This window comes from Martes martes, assembly GCF_963455335.1.
Source record: "Martes martes genome assembly, chromosome: 12".
NCBI lineage: Eukaryota > Metazoa > Chordata > Mammalia > Carnivora > Mustelidae > Martes > Martes martes.
The window spans coordinates 88,186,017-88,209,264 of NC_137900.1; the positions used below are offsets into that span (position 1 = coordinate 88,186,017).

Genomic DNA, 23,248 nt, shown 5'->3' on the forward strand with positions numbered 1-23,248 from the left:
TGTGAAATTATTCCCTCTTAGGTTCTGGGATCATATTTTCCATTCATGTGCCTGTAGTACAATTAAAGAGACAGCAGTTTTTCATTAACACTAATATCCTTTAAGGAGAAAAATAGTCTATAAATACTTCTGACCATGAGATAATCCTTGGACAAGCTGTAGGTTGTGAGTAATTACTCCTTCCATCCTGAAGGGCATTGAATGGCCCCTGTGACTACTGCTAACCAGTCAGCCTGGATTCACAAAGGCCCTTTGTTGTGGTCCAAGTGGGCAAACTAAGGGAAGAAGCCCGTACTCTCCCCTGGCAGGGGAGTTGGGGTCCCTCCCCAGGGAGGCCCCAGCTCTGAGTGACACAGGACATGCAGGGCTCGTGATTCTGCTTGAGGAACCCATGCTCCATGGCCCAACTCATGTCCTGAGCCTTGTTCCCCACCCAGAAGGGCAGGTGGCTTCGTTATCACCTGATGATGGAGCATTTCTGACACCCTGCCCCCATCTGCTTGGGAGACCCTGTGCCACACGGGGCCCAAACAGTGCTTGTTTTTGTCTACTCTTTGTCCATTTTATCTTAGTTAAGAAAAATTACCCAAATTGCTACCACTTAGAAAGCATGACCTTTAGCATTAAGTGAACATAATCTGGGACATTTTTAATCATAGCAAGTGCATAGAGACACAGAGAAGGATGGACATATGGTCAGATGGAATGATAGAACTAATTAAAATTGGATCATGCAACACTTGCTATTTTTTTTTAAAGATTTATTTATTTATCTGTCAGAGAGAGAGAGAGAGGAGCGAGAGTGAGCACAAGCAGACAGAGTGGCAGGCAGAGGGAGAAGCAGGCTCCCACAACACTTGCTATTTTTAATTGAAAGTATTTTAATTTAACCAGAAAAAGAAAGGGAAATAAAATGTAAAGAATTAGCTGCTCCTCAAATAAATATTTCTTTAGCACAAGAGATATAATTTCCTAAAGGAGTCTTCTAAGATTACTAAGAGTGGTCGCGAAAAACACAAAGAGGTCTGAGCCGGTGAGTCCTGTTTTAACTGGGTCCCCACCGTGCGCAGGCTTAGTTGGCCGGTTATGAAAGATGAGAGCGTCAGCCGTCTCCCTCACCTCCACCTCCCCTTCACCATCTTCCAGTCTTCTGTTAGTCGTGTTATTATTACTGCACAGTCCAAGTCATAACATACACATTATGTTCAGGAACCATAATTCCTACTGGCTAGTGTTTTTCAACAGATTCAATTCTTACCACCTGTGTTCCTGCACAGCTTTTCCATTCCTGGAGTCTTTATTTTAATGACTCCCTTACTTAGCTGGATTTCCCCGTGAGGCAGGTTTTCACAAGTCCTGCGTGCTCTGATGTCCCTCGTGAAAATATCCACGTGTGACGGGGCCTCGCCTCACGGGGCCGCACGCCTCCGCGCCTCTCCCCCAGCACTTGCACTTGGAGGCCCGGCTCCCGTCGCCTTCTGACACTGGCTGCCGGTGTAGGGGAGTCTGAGCCAGTCTGATCCTTTCCTCTTGTCAGCGACTTGCTTTATCTGCCCGGTGGGTAAAGGATTCCTTGAAGTTCAAAGGCACAACAAGCGGAAGGGTTCAGAGTGGAGTGTTCTGTACCGGATTCCCCTGGAACCTGGCATGCCCTTTCTTCAATTCGGAGGGATTCTTTGGGTTATCTTTGACTTCTTCTGTACCATTTCTTGGCTTTCCTCTTTCAGGGATTCCAGGCAGCCATATGTTGGGAGCTGTCTACCTTCCATGTCCCCTAGCTTCTTCCTAGTGGCTGTAATCTCTGTCTTCTCCTCACAGACACTTGGACCATCTGTCTCTACTTAGATACTCATCTGGTCCTTGATTGGTCCCCTAGGACCCCAGTCTCCCTTTCCATCTTACTCCTTTGTGTCATCATCTCATTTTTCAGGTCTTGCTTTATTCCACCCATGTTCCAAATAAGCTGTTCTGCTCACACTTGGGGGGATTTCCTTGTGTCCTTTGGGGCTGCCTCCTGGGCTGAGTAACCTAGGCACTGCTCTGTTCCTTTCTCTTTCTTTCTTTGTGTGAGAGGATGTTTGCTAGGTTGCCGTACCATTTCTTTTTGTCTTGCTCCCATTTGAGAAGCTCCATCTGGATATTCCATGGCTCCGATGCAGGGAGGTGACATCTGACCCTGCTTCCATCTGTGTGAGGTGGGCTGGCTTTTCCTCCTGCCATGCTGTGAGGTCAGGGTGCTTTGTCTCTCCCTTCTCTAGCCTGGGGGAATGCAGGGCTCAGGCTCCAAGGAGGCAGGGAGCAGGCGGTGTGTTTTAGATATGGGGGCTCTATTAAAAGGCCTATATCAGGGTCTCCCCCACCTCATTGGAGGCTGTATTCCATTCCAGAAAGGGGCACCTTTGGGTTTCAAATCACCCCCTCAGTGGAACCGTCATTTCTGCCAGAGTACCCACCATGTTGTCCACTCCTTTCATGCGTTTCTTGCCAACATCTGGTGCCACTCTGAAGAGGGAGAGGTAGGGACTCTTGCTCAGATGTACTGAGACACCTCAGAGGGCGGGATACTAGAGCCCTGCTATCACACCTCTTGGTCAGACTCCACAATCCTCTTTTTCTCTCCTTGGCTGCAAGTTTCTGAAGTTCATGGCTTCAGTTCAGCCCCTTTTCTTATTGAGTTGCAGCTGTTAAGTTCTACTCCTAAGGCTTTATAATTTGTTGGGAGAAGGGGAGTCTGCCATCTGGCTTTACTCCAACATTTTCATCCAGAGGTTCTTAATCAGTGCTTAAAATAATAATAATAATAATGATATTAATAATAATAATACTGAGGTGCCAGTCCTCCTAATGAGTCCATGGTCTTGCCTCTCTGCGGCATCCGAGAAGAGGGTGCACTGTAATGATTGAAAACCCTGATTTCAGGTCAGACAGTCCTGGGTTGGATTGTGTGCCCTGCTACTTGCTAGCCCATGAATTTGGGGAGCTATTTAACCTTGCTACTGTTTCCTCATCTGGTAGGTGGGGACAATAAACGTACCGAGTCCCCAGGCTTGTCTCGAGATCTAGAACAGACCCCAAAGGGCTCCTGGGCTCCGAGGCTCTAGCTCCTAGCAGCAGTCCTGTCTCCCGACTCCAGACACACATGTGATCAGTCTCCTCTGACACACCAGAGCCCCTCTGATTGCATGAATATCTTTGTTTCCAGACTGTCACTCCGAATTGAACCCGGAAGCAGCTCTCCGAGACTGGTCTCTTCCAAGGAAGATCTCGCAGGTACTGTAGCCACCTCGAGTGGGGACACACCCACTAATGGCCCGGGCCGGGGCTGGCCCTGACTGTGGCATCAAGGGCACAGTTGAGTGGCAGGTTGCCGGACTCCATGGACCTAGCAGCCCTTGCACACCAACCTTCCAGGCTCCTAATCCATGGGGTCCCTCTGGGTCACCTCTGGGCTGGGGTTCCCTCAAAGAGCCCAGTACCCAACAGCCCCAAGAGAGGCCAGGTCAGAACCCCAGGCTGGGAACATGCACAGGGCAGAGAAAACTTCTCCGAGTCACTTGAGCCCTTAGCATTTGTCCTGATGCCTGGGCTCGGGTTGATGCGACCTGGAGGGGAGTAGCACAGGATGCCTGGGGACTTGGTGCCTCCAGACACGGACAGCTCACCCACCTGGAGCATCAGCTTTTCTCACAGATTTGGGACACACAGAGTGTCCCTGGTGATTAAGGGGCTGGGGACAGGGTTCCCATCAGAGGGACGTAGGTAATAGCAGCAGGATTCTAAAGCAGCTGCTGAGGGTCAGAGAAGGAACCGGGAGCAAATGTGAACCGCTCAGGACTTTCTTCAGCAGATGATGCCAACATTCTGGAGCAGAGTGGGCTCCAATCAAAAGCGTTCTGCCCTTGAGTGTCCTTCAAATTAGTTTGAGTAAGAGGCCTCTGCCGCCTTACCTGGCTAATGTGCCTGAGTGGGATAAGCCAAGTCTCTGGCCTTCCCCACGTGCCAAGAACTCCCCACAGTCACACTTTCTTTCTACCTTCCGGATGGTGCCAGAGGATTCATCTCCTAGTGCTCCTTCCTGCTGCGGGCTTCCATTACTTCTGCCCTGCCGCGCCGGGCCGTCCCCACTTCCCTCTCCCTGCACGCGGGAGCTGCTGAGCAGGGAGGGATTGGGGGGGCTGCTATGAGCCAGGCACTTACAGTGAGCCAGGGACCCAGGGGAACGAGGCAGAGACCTGCCCATGGGGAGCTTGGGCTTTAGCAGGGAGACAGGCAGCAAAGTCCTGATGGGGCAGGCACGGCGCAGGAAGAGGGATGGCAGAGGGAAGGGCTTAGCCTTGCCTTGAGGGGCCAGCTCTGCCTCTCTCTAGCGACTCTCTCCATCCACAGGCCAGACTTGAGCCTCATCTCTGCCTGAGAGAAGCAGGGCCTCTGGAAAGTTCCTCAGCCAGGCCCCTTGCACATGCCTCAAATGCCTTTCCCCCCTATTTCCATGGTCGGCTCTTACTCATCGTTCTAAACTCAGAGAGACTTTATTTCAGCTCTTTGTTTCGTTATGACACCCCCATTTGTAATTATTCTCTTTTTCTGGTCACTGGGCCTCACTTAGTTCCCATAGACCCATCCCAGCAGATGAGCCTCCAGCATCCGGCATAAGGCTTGTGCTCCATGGACGCGTGGGCCTCCCAGGGTTCATGGGCGAATGGGTGAAAGGAAGGAAGGACCGGGATGAGGCTCCGGGTGGGCCTTTGGCGCGCACTGGCCTGGAGCACAAGCGGGGTCTAATTGCTGGAGCCTCATGGCTGAGCCCCAGAGAGCCTCCTCCTCCCCGCTGCCCTGCACACCGCCTGCAGCCCAGGCCCGCTCCTCTGCCGGCCTTGCCTCCCGAGTCTCAGCCATTCGGCAAGCCCGCGGGCTGCTTGTTATCAGGCCAGATGGCAGCAGAGGCCTCCCCTTCCCTCTATGCATCTGTCTGACCCCAAAGGTCCCTTCACTTGACCAGCACCTGCCTCACTCCCTCCTCCCTGAGGAAGAGACCAGGGCCCCCCCGCTGCCCCCAGGCCAGCTCTGCACTGAGCACCACCAGCTCCTCCTGCTAGGCCGGAGCCTGTGGACCAGGAGCCAGGCTCGGAGTACTAACTCTGCTCGTTGGGGGCCCCGGGAACTGACCCTCTCACTGAGCCCTGGGCAGGAAAGGAGGAGCTGTACTGACTTTTGACCCCTGCCTAGGATGGAAAGAGGGCCTGGGAGCCAGGACCCAGCCCCTGGCCCAGCCTCCCCAGGGTCTGCCAGACTTTCCTGTTTTAGCCACTGTCCCCTCCATTGGCTCTGCCATTTATTAGCCGTGGGAGGCCAGAACCCAGCAAGTTAACTAACCGCCAGCTTCGGTCAGAATCCCGGCAGCAAAGGGAATTCCTCCCCCACACTTGCCCCAGCTCACACGAAGAGACTTTAATGAAGCTGAAATGGGTAAAGCATAGTGAGGCGCTGGCTCCCTCGGCTGAGGGACCTGGGAAAGAGAAAGTGTCATCAGCTCCGTGATTGCTGAGCTGAGGAGGACTCGGCGACTGAGGGAGCAAACAGAACAGTCGACGTACCCGCCAGGCCTCAGTTTCTCCATCTGTAAAGTGCGCCTCATAATGCTTCCCTCCCATGGTTGTTTTGGGAATTTGTTCAGACCCCGTGTGTGAGACAGTCCAGTGCCGGACACACACGGCCTCTCACCGAGTGTGTCTTTGCTAGGATGTTGTCATTGTCCTCAGTGTTGACTGTGCCTCCGTCACTGAATCAGCCTTCAGCTGTTCGTGAAACGTCACCGCCTCGGGGTGCTTTTCCTTCCACCAGACCCCTCTGCCCCCGGCCCCGCCCAGGTCAGGCCCCCGCTACACCAGGGTTGGCAAACTCTGGCCCACGTCCAGCCCGCCCCTGTTTTTGTGTTGGAGCACGCCACACCCATCCGTTGACATACTGTCTGTGTCTGCTTTCCGTGACAGTGGCAGAGTTGAGTGGCTGGGACAAAGACCCTATGGCCTCCAAAGCCTAAAATATTCACCATCTGGCTTTTTACAGAAGCTCTGCCAACCCAGCGTTGTACACTCTTGTGGAGCTGGTCTTTCTCGGCAGCACTTCCCCGTGGGGATCAGGGTGTTACCTGTGCACATTTGCCCCCCGTCTGCCTTACCCCCAGCGTAAGGACCCCATCCGGCGTCCCCAGGGCCTGGCACATAGGGGCCCTGGGGAAATAGCCGCGCCGGCCCGGCTTCTGAGCCCCTGGCCCGAGCCTTCAGGCGCTGGGCTCTGGGAGGCAGCTCAGGGCTGCGGACTGCTGACTCCACACTCCCGGGGAAGTGCTGAGGCGGCACTTTTCACACAGTGGTGCGAGCCCGGCTCACAGGAGTGTTTTCCACCAGTTTTCCAAAGCTCTGGCTCCCGCCCTGGAAGCAGGATGTTAAGGTTTTCATTGATCACCAGAGGGCCCGGGAGTGTCTGGAAGGCTTCCGACGTGCTCAGTGGTCCTGGCTTCCCACCCGCAGCCTCGAAGCGTCTCCAAGGACAGAGAGGCGGGTGCTGCTGCAGCCTGGGACAGCCATGGGGTCCTGCGGAGGCCGGGACCAGAGGGGCAGCTCCCGGGAGGCCTTCCCCCATCTGGCAATCAGACCAGGCTGCGTGGCAGGAGCCCGGCCGGGCCCAGGGACAGGAATGTGCCTCTTGCAGTCCCAGGAATGGGAGGAACGCAGCCTCCCTCAGCTCCTCGGATTGGGGGTTTAAGCTACAGCTCCAGGCTCTTTCCAGCAGTCAGGCACCCGCCCCCACACCTGCCAAGGACAGGACCCGAGATGCCTTCATGGGTTCATGCCCTCGGGACATCCGGGGCCTGCTGTGACAGGCCCTCGCAATGAGCCAGCTACCCAGGGAACGAGGCAGAGACCTGCCCACATGGAGCTTAGGCTTCATCAGGGAGACAGGCAGCAAAGGCCATGAGGGGGCCGGGAGGCATGGCATAGGAAGGAGCCAGAGGAGGCCAGTGTGAGCACGACCAAGATGGTCGGTGGGCTCCTTGACCCTTCCGTGCGGCTGTGCCCGCTTCTCTCACCAGCTCGCCTGCCTCAGGCGCTGAGACCTGCTGACCCAGCCCTGAGAGCAGCTGGGACTTGGGTCTCTCAGAGGCCTTGGTTAATGTCAGTGTGGTCCCAGGCTGAGGCTGTGCCCTTCGTGTCTGTGAGGGCCCCTGTGCCCCACAGAGACCTGCCCGCTCTCCACCCTGGGGAGTGACCGAGCCGGCAGCTCCGCACCAACAAATAGCCTGTGAGAACGGAAATGGAGAGACCTTCTCAGTTTCTGGGCTATGGAGGCGAGAGGGCCAGGAATGCCACGTTTTCATTAGCCCCCCCCCATATGTAATGTTTCGTTTATATAAATGAACTAATATTTTCCTGGAGAGCAAAAATCATAAAGAACGTTGACCCCCAGAGAGGGCAAGTCATGTTTGTGTGTGCCTTGGAACCGATGAAGACATTTCCAGATTCTGTTAGGCCGCCTCTGCGCTGCTGAACCAGCTGACAGGTTTGCTCTCAAAAGTCCTTGGCAGCAGAGCAAGCAAAGCCATGGAAAATCTCAGCGCGGGCCTCGGGTTTCTGCGCTCGCACCTTCAGACCTGCTCTCCACATGCTTCTATGTCTTTCTGGTCTTACTGCCTTTTGGGGAAAAGCCCTGCTTTGGAGTCAGGCAGACCTGAGTTCACGGCACGGCTCCGGCACTTCCTAGGTGTGGGGCCTGGGCCCGTCAGCTTATTCCCTCCGAGCCTCGGGTTTCTTGTCGGTGACACGGCCGTAGGACTAAATACTTCACGTGGGCTTACTTCCCGGGACTGCTGGCTCGTGGCCCGCATGGGGCAGACTCTGGTGCTGTCCTCGTGGAGGGACAGCATGACACAGCCGACAGAGCAAGGGACAGGGAGCCGGAGGGCCCTCCCCTCAAGTCCGACTCACCACTCAGCAGCTGAGCTGTGTACCACCGCTGATGACCAGACACCTCAGAACCTAGTGGCCCTGAACCACCGTTTTCATTACAGGCACGGGCTCTGTGGGTCAGCAAATAGGACAGGACACGGCCGGGATGGCTTGTCTCTGCTTCACAGTATCTGGGGCCTCGGTCAGAAGGACTTGAAGATGGAGAGGGACTCAGTGGCTAGGGGCTGGAATCCTCTGGATGCGTGTGGTGCTGGCTGTTGGCGGGGCCACAGCTGGAGTGGAACACATGTACGTGTGGCTCCCACATGGCCTGGGCTTCCTTACCGTGTGACAGCCTGAGTCCCCAGCTCCTACGTGGCAGTGTTCCCCCAGAGCAAGTGTCCCAAGAGCAGGGTTGAAGCTGCGTCGTGGCATCTGTGTGACACCCCCCCCCCCAGAAGTCACGTGGCCTGCTTTTGCCATGCTCTGGTGGTCAGGGCAGTCACACAGGCTCACCCAGGTCCAAGGAGAGGGGACGCAGACCCGACCACTCAACGTGGGCAGTGTTGAGAATTTGCGGGCGTGTGTTAAACCACCACACCAGCTGGTTCGTGCTGGTTCGTGCTAGGGAAACAGAGGCTCAGAGGTGATGGAGATGGTGGTGGCAGTGGCAGTGGTGGTGGCAATGGCAGCGGCTGGGACCCTTTGAGCTCGTACTCGCTGCCAGGCACTGTTGGAAGCGCTTCCTGTGTGTTAACTCGGGACCCTCACACCTACCCTGTGCGGCGAGGGCTGAGAGCCTTGTTCTGTAGGAGGAGGCCCTGGGGTGCTTACCCCCTCATCTCTCATATGGAGGAGGGAGCAGAGCCAGCTGCTGAGCCCAGGGGTCTGGACTGGTCACCTGTATCCCCTGCGGGGAACAAGCAGGATGCCCTTGAGGGTCCCAAGCACCTTGGGCTCTGCCCCCTTTGTCCTTTGTGTCTGTGCAGTTCAGTCAGAGAAAGTACAGTGTCTGTGCCATCATCACTGCCTTGGATGACAAACCTGGCATATCCAGGCCTTTCCTAGAGAGACTTTTGAGTCATATACTGTCCCTGCGTGGCTCTTAGAAGGCCGGTTCTGTGTAAGAATCACAACTCCAAACCTGATTTGGCATTAAATCTTCTTCACTGCCCCTGGCTGGGGCCTGATCTCTCATGGTCAGGGTTGGGGGTGCTTGGCCCTTCTCCCCGCCAGGACTCTCTCTCTGTCTCCGTTGGCTTGCTAACCTCGGTGCGTGGGTCAAAGGACACAGTCTTAGCAGTGGGCACTGCTGTCTTGGACCCTTCGGGTGACAAGTGCTGTACGGATGTCCTCGCATGAGCACTTCCATGGGTTTTTCAGAGATCCCACGGGTCCCTTGGCTGGGGCATGCGCCCGTCCATTCTGGGACCATGGCAGTCCCTTCACAGGGTCTGTGCGCCCAGCTGGCTCCTCGCAGCTTGGTTCCCTGCAAACCCTTACCTCCAAGCCGGCTCTCCTCACAGGGGCGGTGGGAGGCCACACCTCACCTTGTCCTGACAGACCTGCCAGTGCAGCTAACCCTGGTGTGGCCACCGCTGTCCTCTGACCGGGGCCATGTGGGCTCCGATGTCTGAGGAAGGCACTAGGAGTCCCCTGGCTCTCCCAGCTGCCAGGGACATATGTCGAGCTCCCCAGGTGGTCTGTGGAGTCCTCCCCCTCCACTGGAGAGTAGTGAGCAGAGGAAGAGAGCACCGCATGGGCGGGAGGGTGGGGACTCCCCCTTGCACAGGCCTCCCCTGCAGCTTTTCTCGATTCTCAGAATGGTAAAGGGGCTTGCGGGAGGTGCCTGAGAACTGAGAAGTCTGTGTCTGCCTGTGCACTCTGGGAGTTCACATCTGCTCTGTTCCTCGTCTCTCGTCTTAGTAGCCTGCTACGTCAGGGTCAAGCAGAGGAACAGAGACACCAGCCCACTTCGGTCCCACTCCTCTGCCCTGCCGTGGCCCAGCTCCACACTTGGCACCAGTGGCTTCCCGGGGCTGCTTGCTCTGACCCCAGGGAGAAAGCCTCTGGGCCTCACCACTGTTAAAGGGGGATCGGATGCCGTTTTTCAGGAAGAAATGAAGCGGGGCGTTCTGAATGATGTGTGAGCCAGATGTTGGCTCACGGCGAGGCCCCGTGAGAGCTGCATGTGTGAGAAACAAAGAGTGTGTGTGAATGTAACAGTGACCGGCTTCCAGGCTCACCCGTGAAGCCTGGCCTGAGAGAGCTTTCTGTACGCAGGGCCCCATGTCCCCAAGTGCCGGAGGGCAGCCCCAGGGAGGGTCCCGCTCTGGGCGCGGGGCTTGCAGCACACACAGTATAGAAGCCAGGAGACACACAACTCCCTTCACCCTGTGCACCTCATGCTCCCGTGTCTCCGTCGGGAGCCTCGGATCCGGCCGTGGCCACTCCCCTTCTCCAACGCAGAGAGGCACTAGAAGCCGAGCTCCCGGCAGCCCAGGCAGAGGCTGGACTGGAACTCGAGTCTTGTGACTCCGAGTCCCCTCTGCCACAGCTGCCTCCCATTAATTTCCAGTGTGCAAGACTTGGAAAGTAGCCCGTGAGCGGCCGCCGTCTGCCAGACTGCTTCAATCGGGCAGTGCCGACCCAGGGCAGGGACACGGATGCTGCTGGAAACCCGTGGGAACGAGGCTCCCTGTCCTCCTCTGCAGAGCCCGCCCCTCTGTAGCCAGAACCCCGCGCCTGGCGCGCTCGGGCCTGGACAGCCCCCGCCTCCCTGAGCTGGTGCTGGTAGGAGACTCTGGTCAACAGGAAATTGCATCTCGTTCCTTACTTACAAGTGCATGGGTGTCGTGAAGGCAAGTGCAGGCTGCCAGAGAGTGAGGGACTGGAGGGCCTGGCCCCGAGGATAGGGGTCACGACCCTCTCTGAGAACTCAGGACACGTGCGCCAGCAGCACGGGGCCTGCCTCTCAACGGAAGCCCTTCCATCGCTAATCGAACCACTGGCAAAGGAGCAGCTCAACAGTTCTTGCTTCCGTTTCTCCCTTCCCCCGAGAGAACCATCTGGCTGAGCGGAAGGTTGTTTCTGGAGCGCGTCAGTCTTGCCTGCTGTGGCCCACATGGGTGGGCAGAGGAGGAGGTTGGCTCCTGGCGCCGGCCAGCCGACTCAGGTGATAGGCTAGGCCCCTCCAGGTTGCTCCCCCTAGAGACCCAGACCCAAGGGAAGGAGAGCGTGTTGCAGCCCCAAAGATGGGTGCTGCCTGCACAAGGTGCCTCTGAGGGAGAAGTGGTGACAGCCAAGGAGGGGGCTGCTGCCCAGGAAATCAGTGCATTGCTTCTAACGCCTTCCATTAGACTTACAAGTGAAGCCCAAAGTCATGCTCTTCCTGCATCTAAAATGACACTTGTCTCAGATATTTGGTCTGTCGACCCTGGATCTACACGGGTTCCTTTTTAGCCTATCCCTTCTTCTCATCCCACAGACACTGGTTCTGTCCCCGTTCTCGCTGAGTTTACAACTCTGGATAATTTTGCCCACTCCTGGGGCTCCCTACACCCCTGTCTGCACGCATCTGTCCCCGGTGCCATCTGTCTCCTGAACGCCACACCCAGCGGCCTCCAGACATCAGTCCCAGTCTGAACTTCCCATCAGTCCCCCAGTACTGCTTCCTAAGTGAACAGCAGCAGCTTCCACCGAGGCTGCTCGGAGCGCCCCTCCCGCTGCACCCCTGCTGGTCCACCTGCTACCTACCTCTCATCCTCATCTCTCCTTCCCGGCCTGTCATTCTGGCCCCATCCATGTGCTTTTTTAGCCAGAGTGTGCTTTGTAGGGTACAGATCTGAGCACATCACCACTCCTCCTAAAAATCTCTCCACCTTCCTCTCAGTAAACTCCAGCCTCCTCCCATGGCCCTGCCACTCTCGCCACCACCCCCCCCCCCTCACCCCAAGCACAGTCCCCGCCCTCAGCTCTTCTGCCAGGCTGGCTCCCTGCAGTTTCTCTAGTAGCTTCTGTTTTCTGTCATCTCGGGGTCTTTGCTCTTTCGCTGCTGCGTCTGCATACGTCACAGCGTCTGCTTGGGCCAGCCTGGATGTCAGACCCGCCAGCTCCTCTCCGACCTTCCCGTGTTCTCAGATGTACAGCTCATGGCTCTGCTGCTCACCAGCTGCTTGCCCATGCAAGCTCCTTAATCCTTCTAACCTCAGGTCCCACATGGTGGCGTCGAGATTACAACCAGGCCTGGGAGGCTGTGTTATTGCCTCCATGTGAAGACTTTAGCACAGTTTCTGGCCCCCGCAGATGTGCAAAGGTCAGCTGCTACCATTACCACCATCGTCATTGACATGGTCGTCATACCACTGGTGTAGTGACTGCTGTGAACGTACCTGTTACCTTTCTTTCGATCCAGGCATGTGTCCTTTGGTGTAGTCACTGCTATTATCATATCTGTTTTCTTCTTTCCTCCTGTCAAAGCATGTGTCCCTCCCGGGTGTCATGACCTGCATACTTGTCTTTCTCCCCCACTTGACTGTAAACCCCATGAAAGCAGAACACGAGCTCCCTAATCCAATGTGGCTGACCAGCACGTGGCTCAGGGCTGGCTCCGGGTCAGAAAACACTTGCTACAGGAAGGAGGGAGGGATGCTGTATCATTTCCTCTTCACGGGGAGCCTGCCAGGTCGGGCCACTATTCCTGTTTTGCAAATGTAGAATGAGGCTCAGAGGTGCCAGGTGACTTGCCCATGGTCTCTCAGCCTGCAAGTGGCCGATAACACCAGAGCCCACATCTGTCCACCTCTGGATCCTGGGTTCTTAGGACCATTCATCATCCTGAGTCCCACCCACCGCAAAGCCGTTGTTAGAAGGCCCTGTGCTCTTTTCTCTTCCAATCAATGAGTGGTCTGTTGGGCAGCCTGTTGGTTTCTTGAGAGAAATGTAATGAAAACCAGATTTTTTTTTTTCAACACGATATCTCGTTCCCCACAGAGACTGTCAGTTCTCATATGTTCCAATAAAACTGCTAAAGAAACAGCCACTTAAAGAGTAAAGATTATTCATGGAAAAATTATGCTGAGGAAAAATAGAGCAATCCTCTGACATAGTCAAGCCACATGGTCAGTTTTTCCAGCTGTTCGTGCCATATCGGGCCGGGCAACAGGGACCATACTCTGCAAAGCAAGGCCAGAACCCCGCTCATTATCACTGCCCTTACCCCTGCCCTTGCCCCAGGGGATATGGAGAAACAAACTTGCCAGCCGCCCAGCTCAGAAACCGCCCCAGAAGACACGTGTCTCTGATGCTGTCACGTGGTGGCCACCCCAGGCTTAGTGGGGCCTGAACGTGAGGCCTTTCAGTAGCCGAGAGCGTCACTTACTGGCAGAGAAGCCACCCCCATCCCGAAGTCCCAACTGAATGGAAATTCTTCTGCTTCAGCGTCAGACCAGGCTATTGGTCAACAATGCGGGGGGGTGGGAGTGGCCGAGACCCGGGGCACCCAGAGCAGCATCAGCTTGGACGCTGGACCCGGGCAGATCCAGCCTCTTCTGCCTGGGCCTCCCACCCTTCCCCTCGGCTGGGCTGCGGGCCATCTGAGGCCAGGCAGGCCTCCCAAGGCCGTGCAAAGCAGCGAGAAGACGGAGGCGGATCTGGGCCTTGTCCTGGTGGGAGAATCAGGAGCCCAGCGGAAGAAACCAAGGGCGTATCTGCAGGCCTAGGAGAGCAGCACACGCGAGTCAGAGCCAGGATGCGGGGAGCACCTGGAGGCAGGTGAGAAAGGAGTGAGCAGGAGTGAGTGGGACAGCCACCGAGGTTACCAGAAGAGCTTCGGGGGTCCAGCTCTCTAGGCACAGCCCAGCACGCTCAGCCAGCTGAGGGAACAAGGCCAGCACCCCTCCAGCACGTGACCTCATGTGCCTCAGATGTCTCTAAAATGGCGACTATAAAATTGCCAGCTGCCTATGAGTTAATGAAATAGAATGTTGAAGTGTTGGGACAAGCCTGGCATGCAGCTGGCACATAATAGATGTTTGTCCTCTCCACCTTAACCTGCAAGTGTAGCAGTTGGACCTTTTGCAACACACGCTTCCTGGAGGAAGTGCCACCTGCTTCTATCGGATCACCTCAAGGTGACAGTTTTTTCTGCCTGAGGTTTTCAGTAACGCCCGACCTTCGAACTGCAGGACCTGTCCCCCCACTCCCTGTCCCGCCCCCACTGGGAGAACCGTGTACCCCTGCGCTCAAGTGCGGCTCGTGGCTGCTGCATGGGCTCTGGCTTTCCCTCCTATGAACCAGGGCTGCTGGGAGAAGCCCCGACGTGGAGGGCAGCACACCCTGCACCTCAGTCCCCGGTCCCCGGCACGGAACACTCGACCGTGATTATCACCGTCATTATTACTGTGACAGCACAGGGAGTCGAGTTCCAGTTCAAACCACAGGGGCCGGAGCAGTGCAAGCTGACCTTTACAAAACACTTTCTGAACCCATGGTGGGAGCCAGGGTGACTCAGTCAGTGTAATCCCGCGGCCATGCCACTGATAAACAAGGCAAATTCCGCCCTCCGCATGGATTCACTTATTGAGCAATAAGTGCAAAACAAAAACAAACCAGGACGGCTTCCATTCTTCCCTTTCCTCTCAGGGGCAGCCACACGAGACGTTTCCTCCAGGACTGAGCTTGCTTTTGTCCCAGCTTTTGCGCAGAATGTCTTCACTGGGGTGCGCGTGCGGGCCACCTGGAGAGCAATGGCCAGACCCACTTGAAGCCGATGAAATCAGAACCTCCGGGGTGGGCCCAAGAAGCCCCATTTCTCTCCAGATGCCTCTGCTCCATCCCCCGGTGAACTGGGCTGATGATGGCGTGGACCACCTTGCGGGGAAAGATGCCCACAGACGCGAAGCTGAAGTACGTTTCAGTACCTGCACACGCTTCTTGAAGGCCTTACACGGGCCGTGTCTGGTTGGTAAAGTCCAGGCCCCGCCTCTCGGGCGTCCTTGTCATGGATCCATCTGTCAGAGCCCGCTTCGGAGATACCGCAAGCAGCCTGGAACTGGAACATGGTTTGCATGTTCTAAAATGTTTGCACAAATGGCATCATGCCTCAATGTAAACACCCTTTTTTTGCACCTTACACTTTCCCCTTCTAGGTGCCTCTAGGATCTCATCTGTACTGATACCTATAAATGTGGTTTCTTCGCGGTTTTCCTGCTCTGTAAAATTTGCTGGATGGATAGACCACAGCTCATTCATCCGTTTCCCTCCTGAGGGCCATGTAGACTGCTGCCCCTCTTCTGCTGTTGGATGAAGTGCTACGTAGAACATCCCTGTGCACACGTCTCCTTGTGCACATCTGCAGGCATTTGCTGAGGGCGATTCCTCAAGTTGGAACCGCCTGTGCGCAGAGCCATGGCACCTTCACCTTCACGCGCCATTGCCGCTTGCTTTCCAAGTACTGGGCACTCCTGTGAGCCCCGAGCTAGTATCCCCCTCCTCTCACATCCTAGCCAGCACTTGACATCTTAGGCTAATTAATTTTTACAATCTAATAAGGTAAGAGAGTTTTTTTCTCACTTTTACTAGATAATTTGCATTCCTGTTATCCCCAGTGAGGTTAAGCACATCTCCTTGTAGTGACTGGTCACATGGGGTTCCTCTTTTGTGAATTTCCCATTTGTGTCCTTTATCCATTTTCTCTGTATGGTTTGTCTCTCTTCACCGATATTTGAAATTCTTCATGTATCTCAACACGAATCCTTTGCTAGGGATGTGGTGATAGATCTTTTTTCCCAGACTACAACTTGCCTTTTAACATCGTTTTTGTGGTCTTTTATTTGTTTGTTTTGGAGAAGAAATGTTTCATTTTATTTCAAGATTTTATGTATTTATTTGACAGACAGCACAGTGGGCAGAGCGGCAGGTAGAGGGAGAGGGAGAAGCAGGCTCTCTGCTCAGCAGGGAGCCGGATGTGGGGCTTGATCCCAGGACCCTGGGATCATGACCTGAGCTGAAGGCAGATGCTTAACTGACTGGGCCAGCCAGGTGCCCCTGTATTCCATTTTTTTTGTCCTTTAGGGTTTATGCTTTTCATTTCTTCCTCCAAGGTCATAAAGATTGCCTTGTATTTTTTTCCCAGTAGTCTCACATTTTTGATTTTCACATTCATGACATGAATCCGCTTGTATAATATAAGGTGGGAGGACTCTAATTTCATCTTTCTCCAAATGGAGCCCAGTGGTTTTAGTGCCATATACTGAGCAGACCCTCCCTTCCCCACTGATGTGTAATTCTACCACCATGAACAAGCAAATCTGGGCTCTCCCTTCTGATTTACTGAACTGTTTCTCTATCCCTGCCCCAAGACCAAACTATGTGAATCACTGTTGTTTGTGTTTTGTTCTGATATCTGGTAGGGTGAGGCCTCTACTATTCTTAAGAGCCGTTTTGGCTACTTCGTCCCTTTATTTTTCCAACAAGATTTTAAGATCAGCTTAAATAGCCAGGTCAGGCAGTGTGTGAACACCATGCCATCAGCAGTTGCAAGCAAGAAGATGGTGTGCCCGGCTTCTCATTTTTTCAGACACTCATGAAGCCGTATGGGGGTTGGATTTCAGAGGCAGAAGATAAAGTGTGGGGACTCAGACCATGCAGTGACATGAGTGATGGGTGCGAGGAGATGTGCAAAATCTGGGGGCCTTGGCGATTGTGTATGGCAAGCAAAGAGGAGATAAGAAGAGAAGAGGCAAGTCACAGTCTAGGAGAAGCCGAGACCACCCCACCTTCCAGGCCAGGCGGCGGAGCATCTCGAAATAGAGGAGGAGGCTCCAGGTTCAGCCTTCACTGAGCTGAACTTGGGACACCTTATGGAAGTTCAGATGGAAATGTCCTGGATCTATTGGTTTCAGGCTCAGAAAAGTGTACATTTCAGAGTCATCAGCATATCTGGTGAGTTAAAATCAAATCAAAATCAGGAGCCAAAGAGGGAAGCGTGTGTAGAAAACACAAGCGTGAGAGCTTGTTGGAGGATAAGCAGCCCACAGAGGAGCCAGAGCGACAGTGGTGAAGATGCACGGAGAGAGGCAGGAGAGTGAGACACACGGACACCCAGACACCCAGGACGTAACGGTGTTTCGAGAAGGACTAGTCACTGGCACCGGATGCCACAGGCTCTGGTGAGAAGGACAACGGGTGTTCATTAGTTTCACAAAAAGGAGGTCAATGGAAATGTCATTGGGTGTGGAAACCAGATTTCAGTGACTTGAAGGCTGGGTGTGGAGGGCAGGGCAGAGCTGCCAGGAGCACAGCCCTCTGATGGGGCACGACTGGCTGGGAGGAAGACGGGGCCAAGGGACCTTATTTCACAGAGAAGGAGAGACAAGGGTGTGTTTAGAGGGCTGGGGAAGGGGCCAGGGAGAGAATGGGAGGTGATGGCATGAGTTCTCAGAGGGAGCCGGTAGAACCAGGAGGAGACAAGTTCCAAGCCCCGGGCCCAGCAGGGAGCCGCGTATGGGTGCGGCCACCGGGGACAGTCGCAAGGCTGGACCCGACAGCCGCAGTTTCCTCATGGAAGTGGAGAGCAGCATCGCTTGAAAGGGAGAGGTCCACAAACTGTGCAAGGGGCTCAAGGACAGAGGGGCTGGTGGTGGGGCGCAGGGGTCTGAGGGAGGAGGTGTGTGTGCACTGTGGGTTGTGGACGGGAGGCAGAGGTAGCCAACGGCGGGGATCGGGAAGTCCGCGCCCCGGATGGGGTGTGTTCCCCTGCCTCCTGAACCTTCCAGAGTACCAGGAGGGAGCTAGCCTTTCTTCAGTGACAGGCTGGGAACAGGGCTTAGTATTTAGGACATGAAAATGAGGATGAGCCAGGCGTGCTGGAGGACAGGGAGCCCTTAGGCCCCGTGTGGATCTGCAGCGTCTTATGGTGGAGGGTCTGAAGCCCTGCGTGGACCTCACAGGCCCTGCAGGGAAGCTCCCCCACGTGGCTGGGCAGCAGCCTGTCGGCTCGCTGTGTGTCGATGTGCTGTAGGGAGCGGCCAACTCCTTTGTGGAAGCACGGGCCCTTACTTCCGGCGTCTGTCCTGGGTGGCTAAGGCTAGACTAGCGTCTGGGGTCCCCTCCCTTCAAGACTTCCCTTCCCAAGCCGCAGAAATAAAAGGGTACAATAGTGGTCAGGACCATGCCCCTCCAACTGTATAGCCCAGGACGTGGCCACACAAAGGGTTCTGCCTCAGTCTCCGCACTCGGCACCCAGTGCGGTTTGTGGTCCCAGCTCCCCACCCCCTCCCCGCCCAACCCCACTCTCGTGACCTCCCACTGACCCCATGGCTAAGGCTGAGGAGGACATGGTAATAATTATCAGAATCAAACAAGTAGGAGCACTGTCTGTGAGACTCCACGTATGTGACCTCATGACCTCCCAGCCACCAGCAAGGTCAGCTGAATTACTCCTGCTTTCCAGATGAGGAACCCAAGGCTCAGGGATCAAGTGAAATAACCTGTCCAAGGTCACCAGCCAGTAACGGATAGGCCTGGCGTCTCAGCCCCTGCCTCCCTAGCCATGGCCTACCGCAGGAAAGCCACTGCCTCCCTGAGAAGCCCCCCCATCCCCGTTGGCTGAATGAGCAGAGAACAGAAAGTGGCCACAGGGGCACAGGGCACGGACGCTGGACTTCGAGTCAGAAGATACACTGTGAGCTCTCAGTTCTGCCACCCAGTTGGGTGCCTTGGAGAAATGTTGCCGTGGGGAGACCAAGCTAGGCTGCCAGTCCCCACGCCTGCCTCCCACCTGCGCCCCCCACCTCCATCCGCACATTCGCTGTATTAGCCAGTGGCACTGCCCGGTCCGGGGGCACCGTGCACAGCAGGACACCAGCCATCTTGACAGTTCAGAGGCTAGTTATCCTGCCAGTGAGGGGTCCGTGTCTCATGAGTAGAAAGCCTCGAGGCTTCTGTGAACCTTGTCCTGCTTACGACAGCCGGGCCTAGCGCCTTACCCCACCGGGGCCACCACCTCTGAGCCTCCCTAGCCTGCCCCCACCATTGCTCTCTCTCTCTGTTCTGTTCACAGGCCCCTCCGCCGGCTCCAGCTCTGCGAGGTTCAGCCGGCGGCCCACCTGTCCTGATGCATCTGTTGCTGGCAGCCTCCCCACACCCCCTGTCCCGAGACACAGGAAGAGCCACAGCCTGGGAAACAAGTGGGTGACTGAGCATCTCCCCGCACCCCCCAGCACCTGCCGTGGGCTCCAGACTGGGCTGAGTGTGGGACATGGGCTCCAGGGTTGCTGAGAATGCTTGCCCACTGGGGGTCTCCCTTCTCCGTCTGCTGAGTGCTCTCGGTATCCCTGGCGGGTGCCCTCTCCCCAGGCTGACACAGGCTCGGAGGAGTTGGGAGGGCAGCTGGGGCAGCACAGCCTGTGTACTGGTGGCGAGCGTCGCTGCTTCGGGAGCCGGTGGAAGAAGCACACGGGGAAGTGCAGGGAAGCGGTGGTGGGATTCCAGAAGGTTTTCCCAAGCTCAGTTAGTGCCTCCCTTATGGAAAACTCCAGAGTCCACCGGATATCATGACTGTCATCCAGGTCATCACCAAGTGTCTCGAGGCACGGGCACCTGCCAGTGTCAGGGCTCAGGGTCTCTGCTCACCCGTTGTTTCAGAAAGCCCGCAGGGCAGTGAGCCTGCCTCTGGTTCGCCCAGCCATATGGGTTTGATAGTCGGGGGGACACCCAGCTCCCTTCTGGCCTCATCATGGCCGGGCCTGTGTCCCCAGGGTGTTGGGCACAGACTCTTGAGTAGCTGGGTCCCTCCTCCCTCTGTTCTTCCCTCCTCTCCTTCCCTCCGTCCCTCTCTCCCTTCCTTGCTTCCTCCACTAAGACACAAGCCTCAGGCAGCTCAAGCTGGCCCTGGGGTCCCTCACAGGCCGGAGGGGGAGGGTCGTCTCTGAGTGTTTCGGGCTCTGCCCTGGTTAGATGCTCCGCCAACGTGCCTGCCGGGCCTTACGTCCTTGAGCCCCTGCAGGCGTGCGAGGTGGGTGCTGTCTTCATACCTTGTGAGAAGCCGTCCTCTGAGGTTCAGTCGGGTGAAGTACTTTGCAGTGGTGAGCAAGGTTGACACAAGGATCTGGACCAGACGTGTGGCTGCAGAGCCAGGCGTGCTGGCCGCAGGTCACGCCGCCCCTTCCCCTGTGTGGCTGCATCGTCCGCAAGCATTGTCCGCTCACTTGAGCCTTGTCGTCCTCCCGAGAGACGCAGGGCAAGTATCATTAGTCCCCATTTGACAGATGGGGAAACTGAGGCTCAGAGAAAGGAGGCGACTTGCCCAAGGTCACGCCATGAGCTAGGGCAGAGCCTGGACTTGCACCATGGTTCTGTGCGGAAGTCCTTTTCCTCCAGCTGCGCCGTCTGCTCAGGAACCCCACACAGGTGCAGGTGTGCTCGCTGTTACGCCACAGATAAGGAGCTTTGCCTTCTTTCTTCCTTTCCATTTTCCAGTATGATGTGTCAGTTGAGTGTAGTTGAGAGTAAAAGTGCGACATTCCCATCGGAGAAAGTGAGGCACCTGCTGGACGACAGTGTCCTAGAGTCCCGCAGCCCCCGCAGGGCCCTCGCCCTCACCTCCTCCTCTGCCGTCACCAATGGACTCTCCCTAGGTAAGCGTCTCCGGCCTGCACACGACAGCGGGCGGGCCACAGTCCGGTGTGTGCTCCGTGTCTGTCTCTGTCACTGTGCAGCGCCCGGTGGCCCCCCACCCCCTGCAGAAAGGGCTCCCTACCGCAGTCGCCCAAGCCAGGGAGGCCTCTACTTCATGGTCTCCGGGGTTCCACTGGGTGCTCCTAGCGCGGCAGGCAGTTGTAAGGAGCCGCCGGATGCATACCTGAGACCCGCTGTCATTGGTTGGCAGATGCCAAAGCCTGGCTGTGCCCCAGGGGGCCTTCTGTCCTGGGGGCACCACAAGCCCCAGTGTGCAAAGCCAAGTAGGGGAAGCTGCCTGGGGACAGCAGCGGAGTGGGCCACCGGGTTCTTCTTGTATACTTGTCTTCACACTGAGAAGCCAGAGTTTTGGAGGATGAAAAATTGATCCTCAGGGATGAAATTGCGTGTTTGAGATTTAGCCAGAAATGATACTTATGTCCATGGAAGGAACACAAACCGAATCACTGAGGCCAGGATGGAGAGAGGCTGAGTCAGAGCTAGGACACTGTTGTGCTCTGGTCACAGGCCTGTCCTCCTGTAGTGCCCAGGTCACCTGTCATTACAACCATCAGACAAGTACACTGTCCACTGGCCATGCCCTTTCAGTTTGCCTATGTTTCCATAGTCTGTGTGTCTGTGTGTCTGTCTGCTTCCCTTCACAGGGAGCCCTCCCAGGGGTGGTGGTGGCTTAGGGAGTCGCCAGGCCAGGGGTTTGATCTCGTGAGGTCTGGTTGGGGGCCCATGAGCCCCGGGAAGAAGTTGGCGGGGAGGGCGGGAATCCCAGGTTCTGCGTACCTGCGAAATGAGGCAGGTCTCTGAGTCACTATCACTGGGGGGGAGGGGACAGCTCTCTCCCACTGCCAGAAAGACTGTGACGAGCAAGGCCTATGTCTCCCTTCTGGCCTGGGAGGAAGTCATCCTCACTGGACCCAGTCAGGGGTTTATGACAGCTCAGGACAGTGCAGCCCATGGTTCATAGGTGTCAGTATGCTGGAGAAAAGAATTCCAGGGTCAGTATGGTGGGGAAAGGCTGGGTTGAACCAGGTAAGCAGGTTCTGTTCTCAGAGCCTTGACTATGCCGATGGGCATTATGGATCACCAAAAAGGCGGTAGAGTCTGCAGGTTCTCCTAGTCTGGTCATGGGACCCTTTTCCTTGGACTGTTCTGGAATGAGGTAGGGATGGGGAGGAGGTTCCGAGGAGCCAGTCTGGGAAACGTCAGCCCCAAAGCCTTCAGCTGGGCAGGAGGACAGCTGTTTTACATCCCAGGAAACTTTCTGAGCTGTGCCTGAGCCCCGGGCCTTGACTCAGAAAACTGAGTCAGACACAACACTCTCCAGTATCCAGACAGGGATCACCAGGCGGTTTGGTTCTCCGCTCCTCTTCGTGGAAAACTCAGATGCTTTTCTGTGTGGAGCCGAAAACCATGAGTGCACGTGCCCTATTTGGAGCCCTCGCCACCCGGTGACTCCCGAGGGACCTGAGACCTCCTCCTCCTCCCCCTCTTCCCCTGCCCAGAGTCGGTGCCAGCAGGCGGCCTGCAGAGGGCCAAAGGGAGGCAGTGCCAAGGCCTGAGGGAGAGCACAGAGGACTCGGCAGCGTGCAGTGAGAGGTGTCCTTGTGGCCAGAGCCGGGCCTAGGCGAGCATGTGTCCTAGTCCGCCCCAGAGGGGCAGCTGGGGAAATGGACCCTTTCTCCTGTGTGTGCTGGCCAGGAGGCACGGGGCCACTTCCCCAAGGCTTCTGTCTCCTGCCAGGCAGCTACTGTGACAGTCCTGGCCCTTGGGAAAAGAAGTGCTCATTTGGCCCGGGGCCTCACTCGGTGAGGCTTGCTCTAGCACTGGTTTCACTTGGTCTAGGGGGAAGGCCGTGGTCGGGCCAGGCCGGGCTGACATGGAGACTGAGGGGCGCAGGGCCTGGTGGGCCAGTGCTCAGCCAGGAGCAGCCTTGCGGGGTCAGGGGTGGGGAGGAGGCAGTGGGAAGTTTGGAGGACCTACCGGGAACAGTAGGGGAGACTTCTTTTGACCATCCCAGGAGAGCGAGTGAGAAGTGGCAGCGGCAAAACCCCCAGTCACACGGACGCCCCCGGGGTCAGAATGCCGTGTCTCCCGCATGTCTGTGGAGCTCAGGGGCCTGGGCCCGCTGACCCAGGAGAATGGCCTCCTGTGGGGTTGGCCCCTCTTCTGTGAGGCTGCCACGCTCATTGATCTGTGTTCCTTTTCCAGGCAGTAGTGAGAGCTCAGAGTTTAGTGAAGAGATGTCTTCAGGGCTGGAAAGGTGAGTGTGGCCTCAGCTCAGCCTCTCTCCCAGGGTGGCACTCAGGGCTCCGGGCAGGGACCAGCTCCACCCCTACTGCCCCTCACTGGCCCGGCCTGGGGAGGCTGCTCTGTGGCTCCTCAGGTCAGCTCGGCCCAGGGGCAGGGCCCGCTCGGAGTGGGGGGTGGAAGAGCAGGATGGGCGTGGGGTGGGGGTCCCAGCCCCATGCTCCGAGCAGCCCCACTCATCGTCCGGCCCAGAGCTGGCCCAGGAGCCTGAGGCCGGCACCTCTTCCTCAGGCCGAGCTGCCGAGGAGACCTGCGAGCAGATTTGGTCTGAACCGTGGCTTCTCAAAACCAGAAGCCCA

The 23,248-nt window shown here is 56.4% G+C and overlaps 1 protein-coding gene across 5 annotated transcripts in view; it reads left to right on the forward strand.

Annotated features, from left to right (window-relative positions):
• RALGPS1 (Ral GEF with PH domain and SH3 binding motif 1) overlaps positions 1–23,248 on the forward strand; it is a 269,662-nt gene that overhangs the window by 224,481 nt on the left and 21,933 nt on the right. For 3 of the 5 annotated variants that reach the window (XM_080820441.1, XM_080820440.1, XM_080820444.1), the window contains 4 exons: positions 3,203–3,270; positions 19,009–19,135; positions 20,427–20,584; positions 22,851–22,902. In XM_080820441.1, coding sequence (XP_080676567.1) covers positions 3,203–3,270; positions 19,009–19,135; positions 20,427–20,584; positions 22,851–22,902 — 405 coding nt within the window. The remainder of the gene's footprint in view (positions 1–3,202; positions 3,271–19,008; positions 19,136–20,426; positions 20,585–22,850; positions 22,903–23,248) is intronic. The other 2 variants (XM_080820442.1, XM_080820443.1) reach the window with 1 other exon arrangement.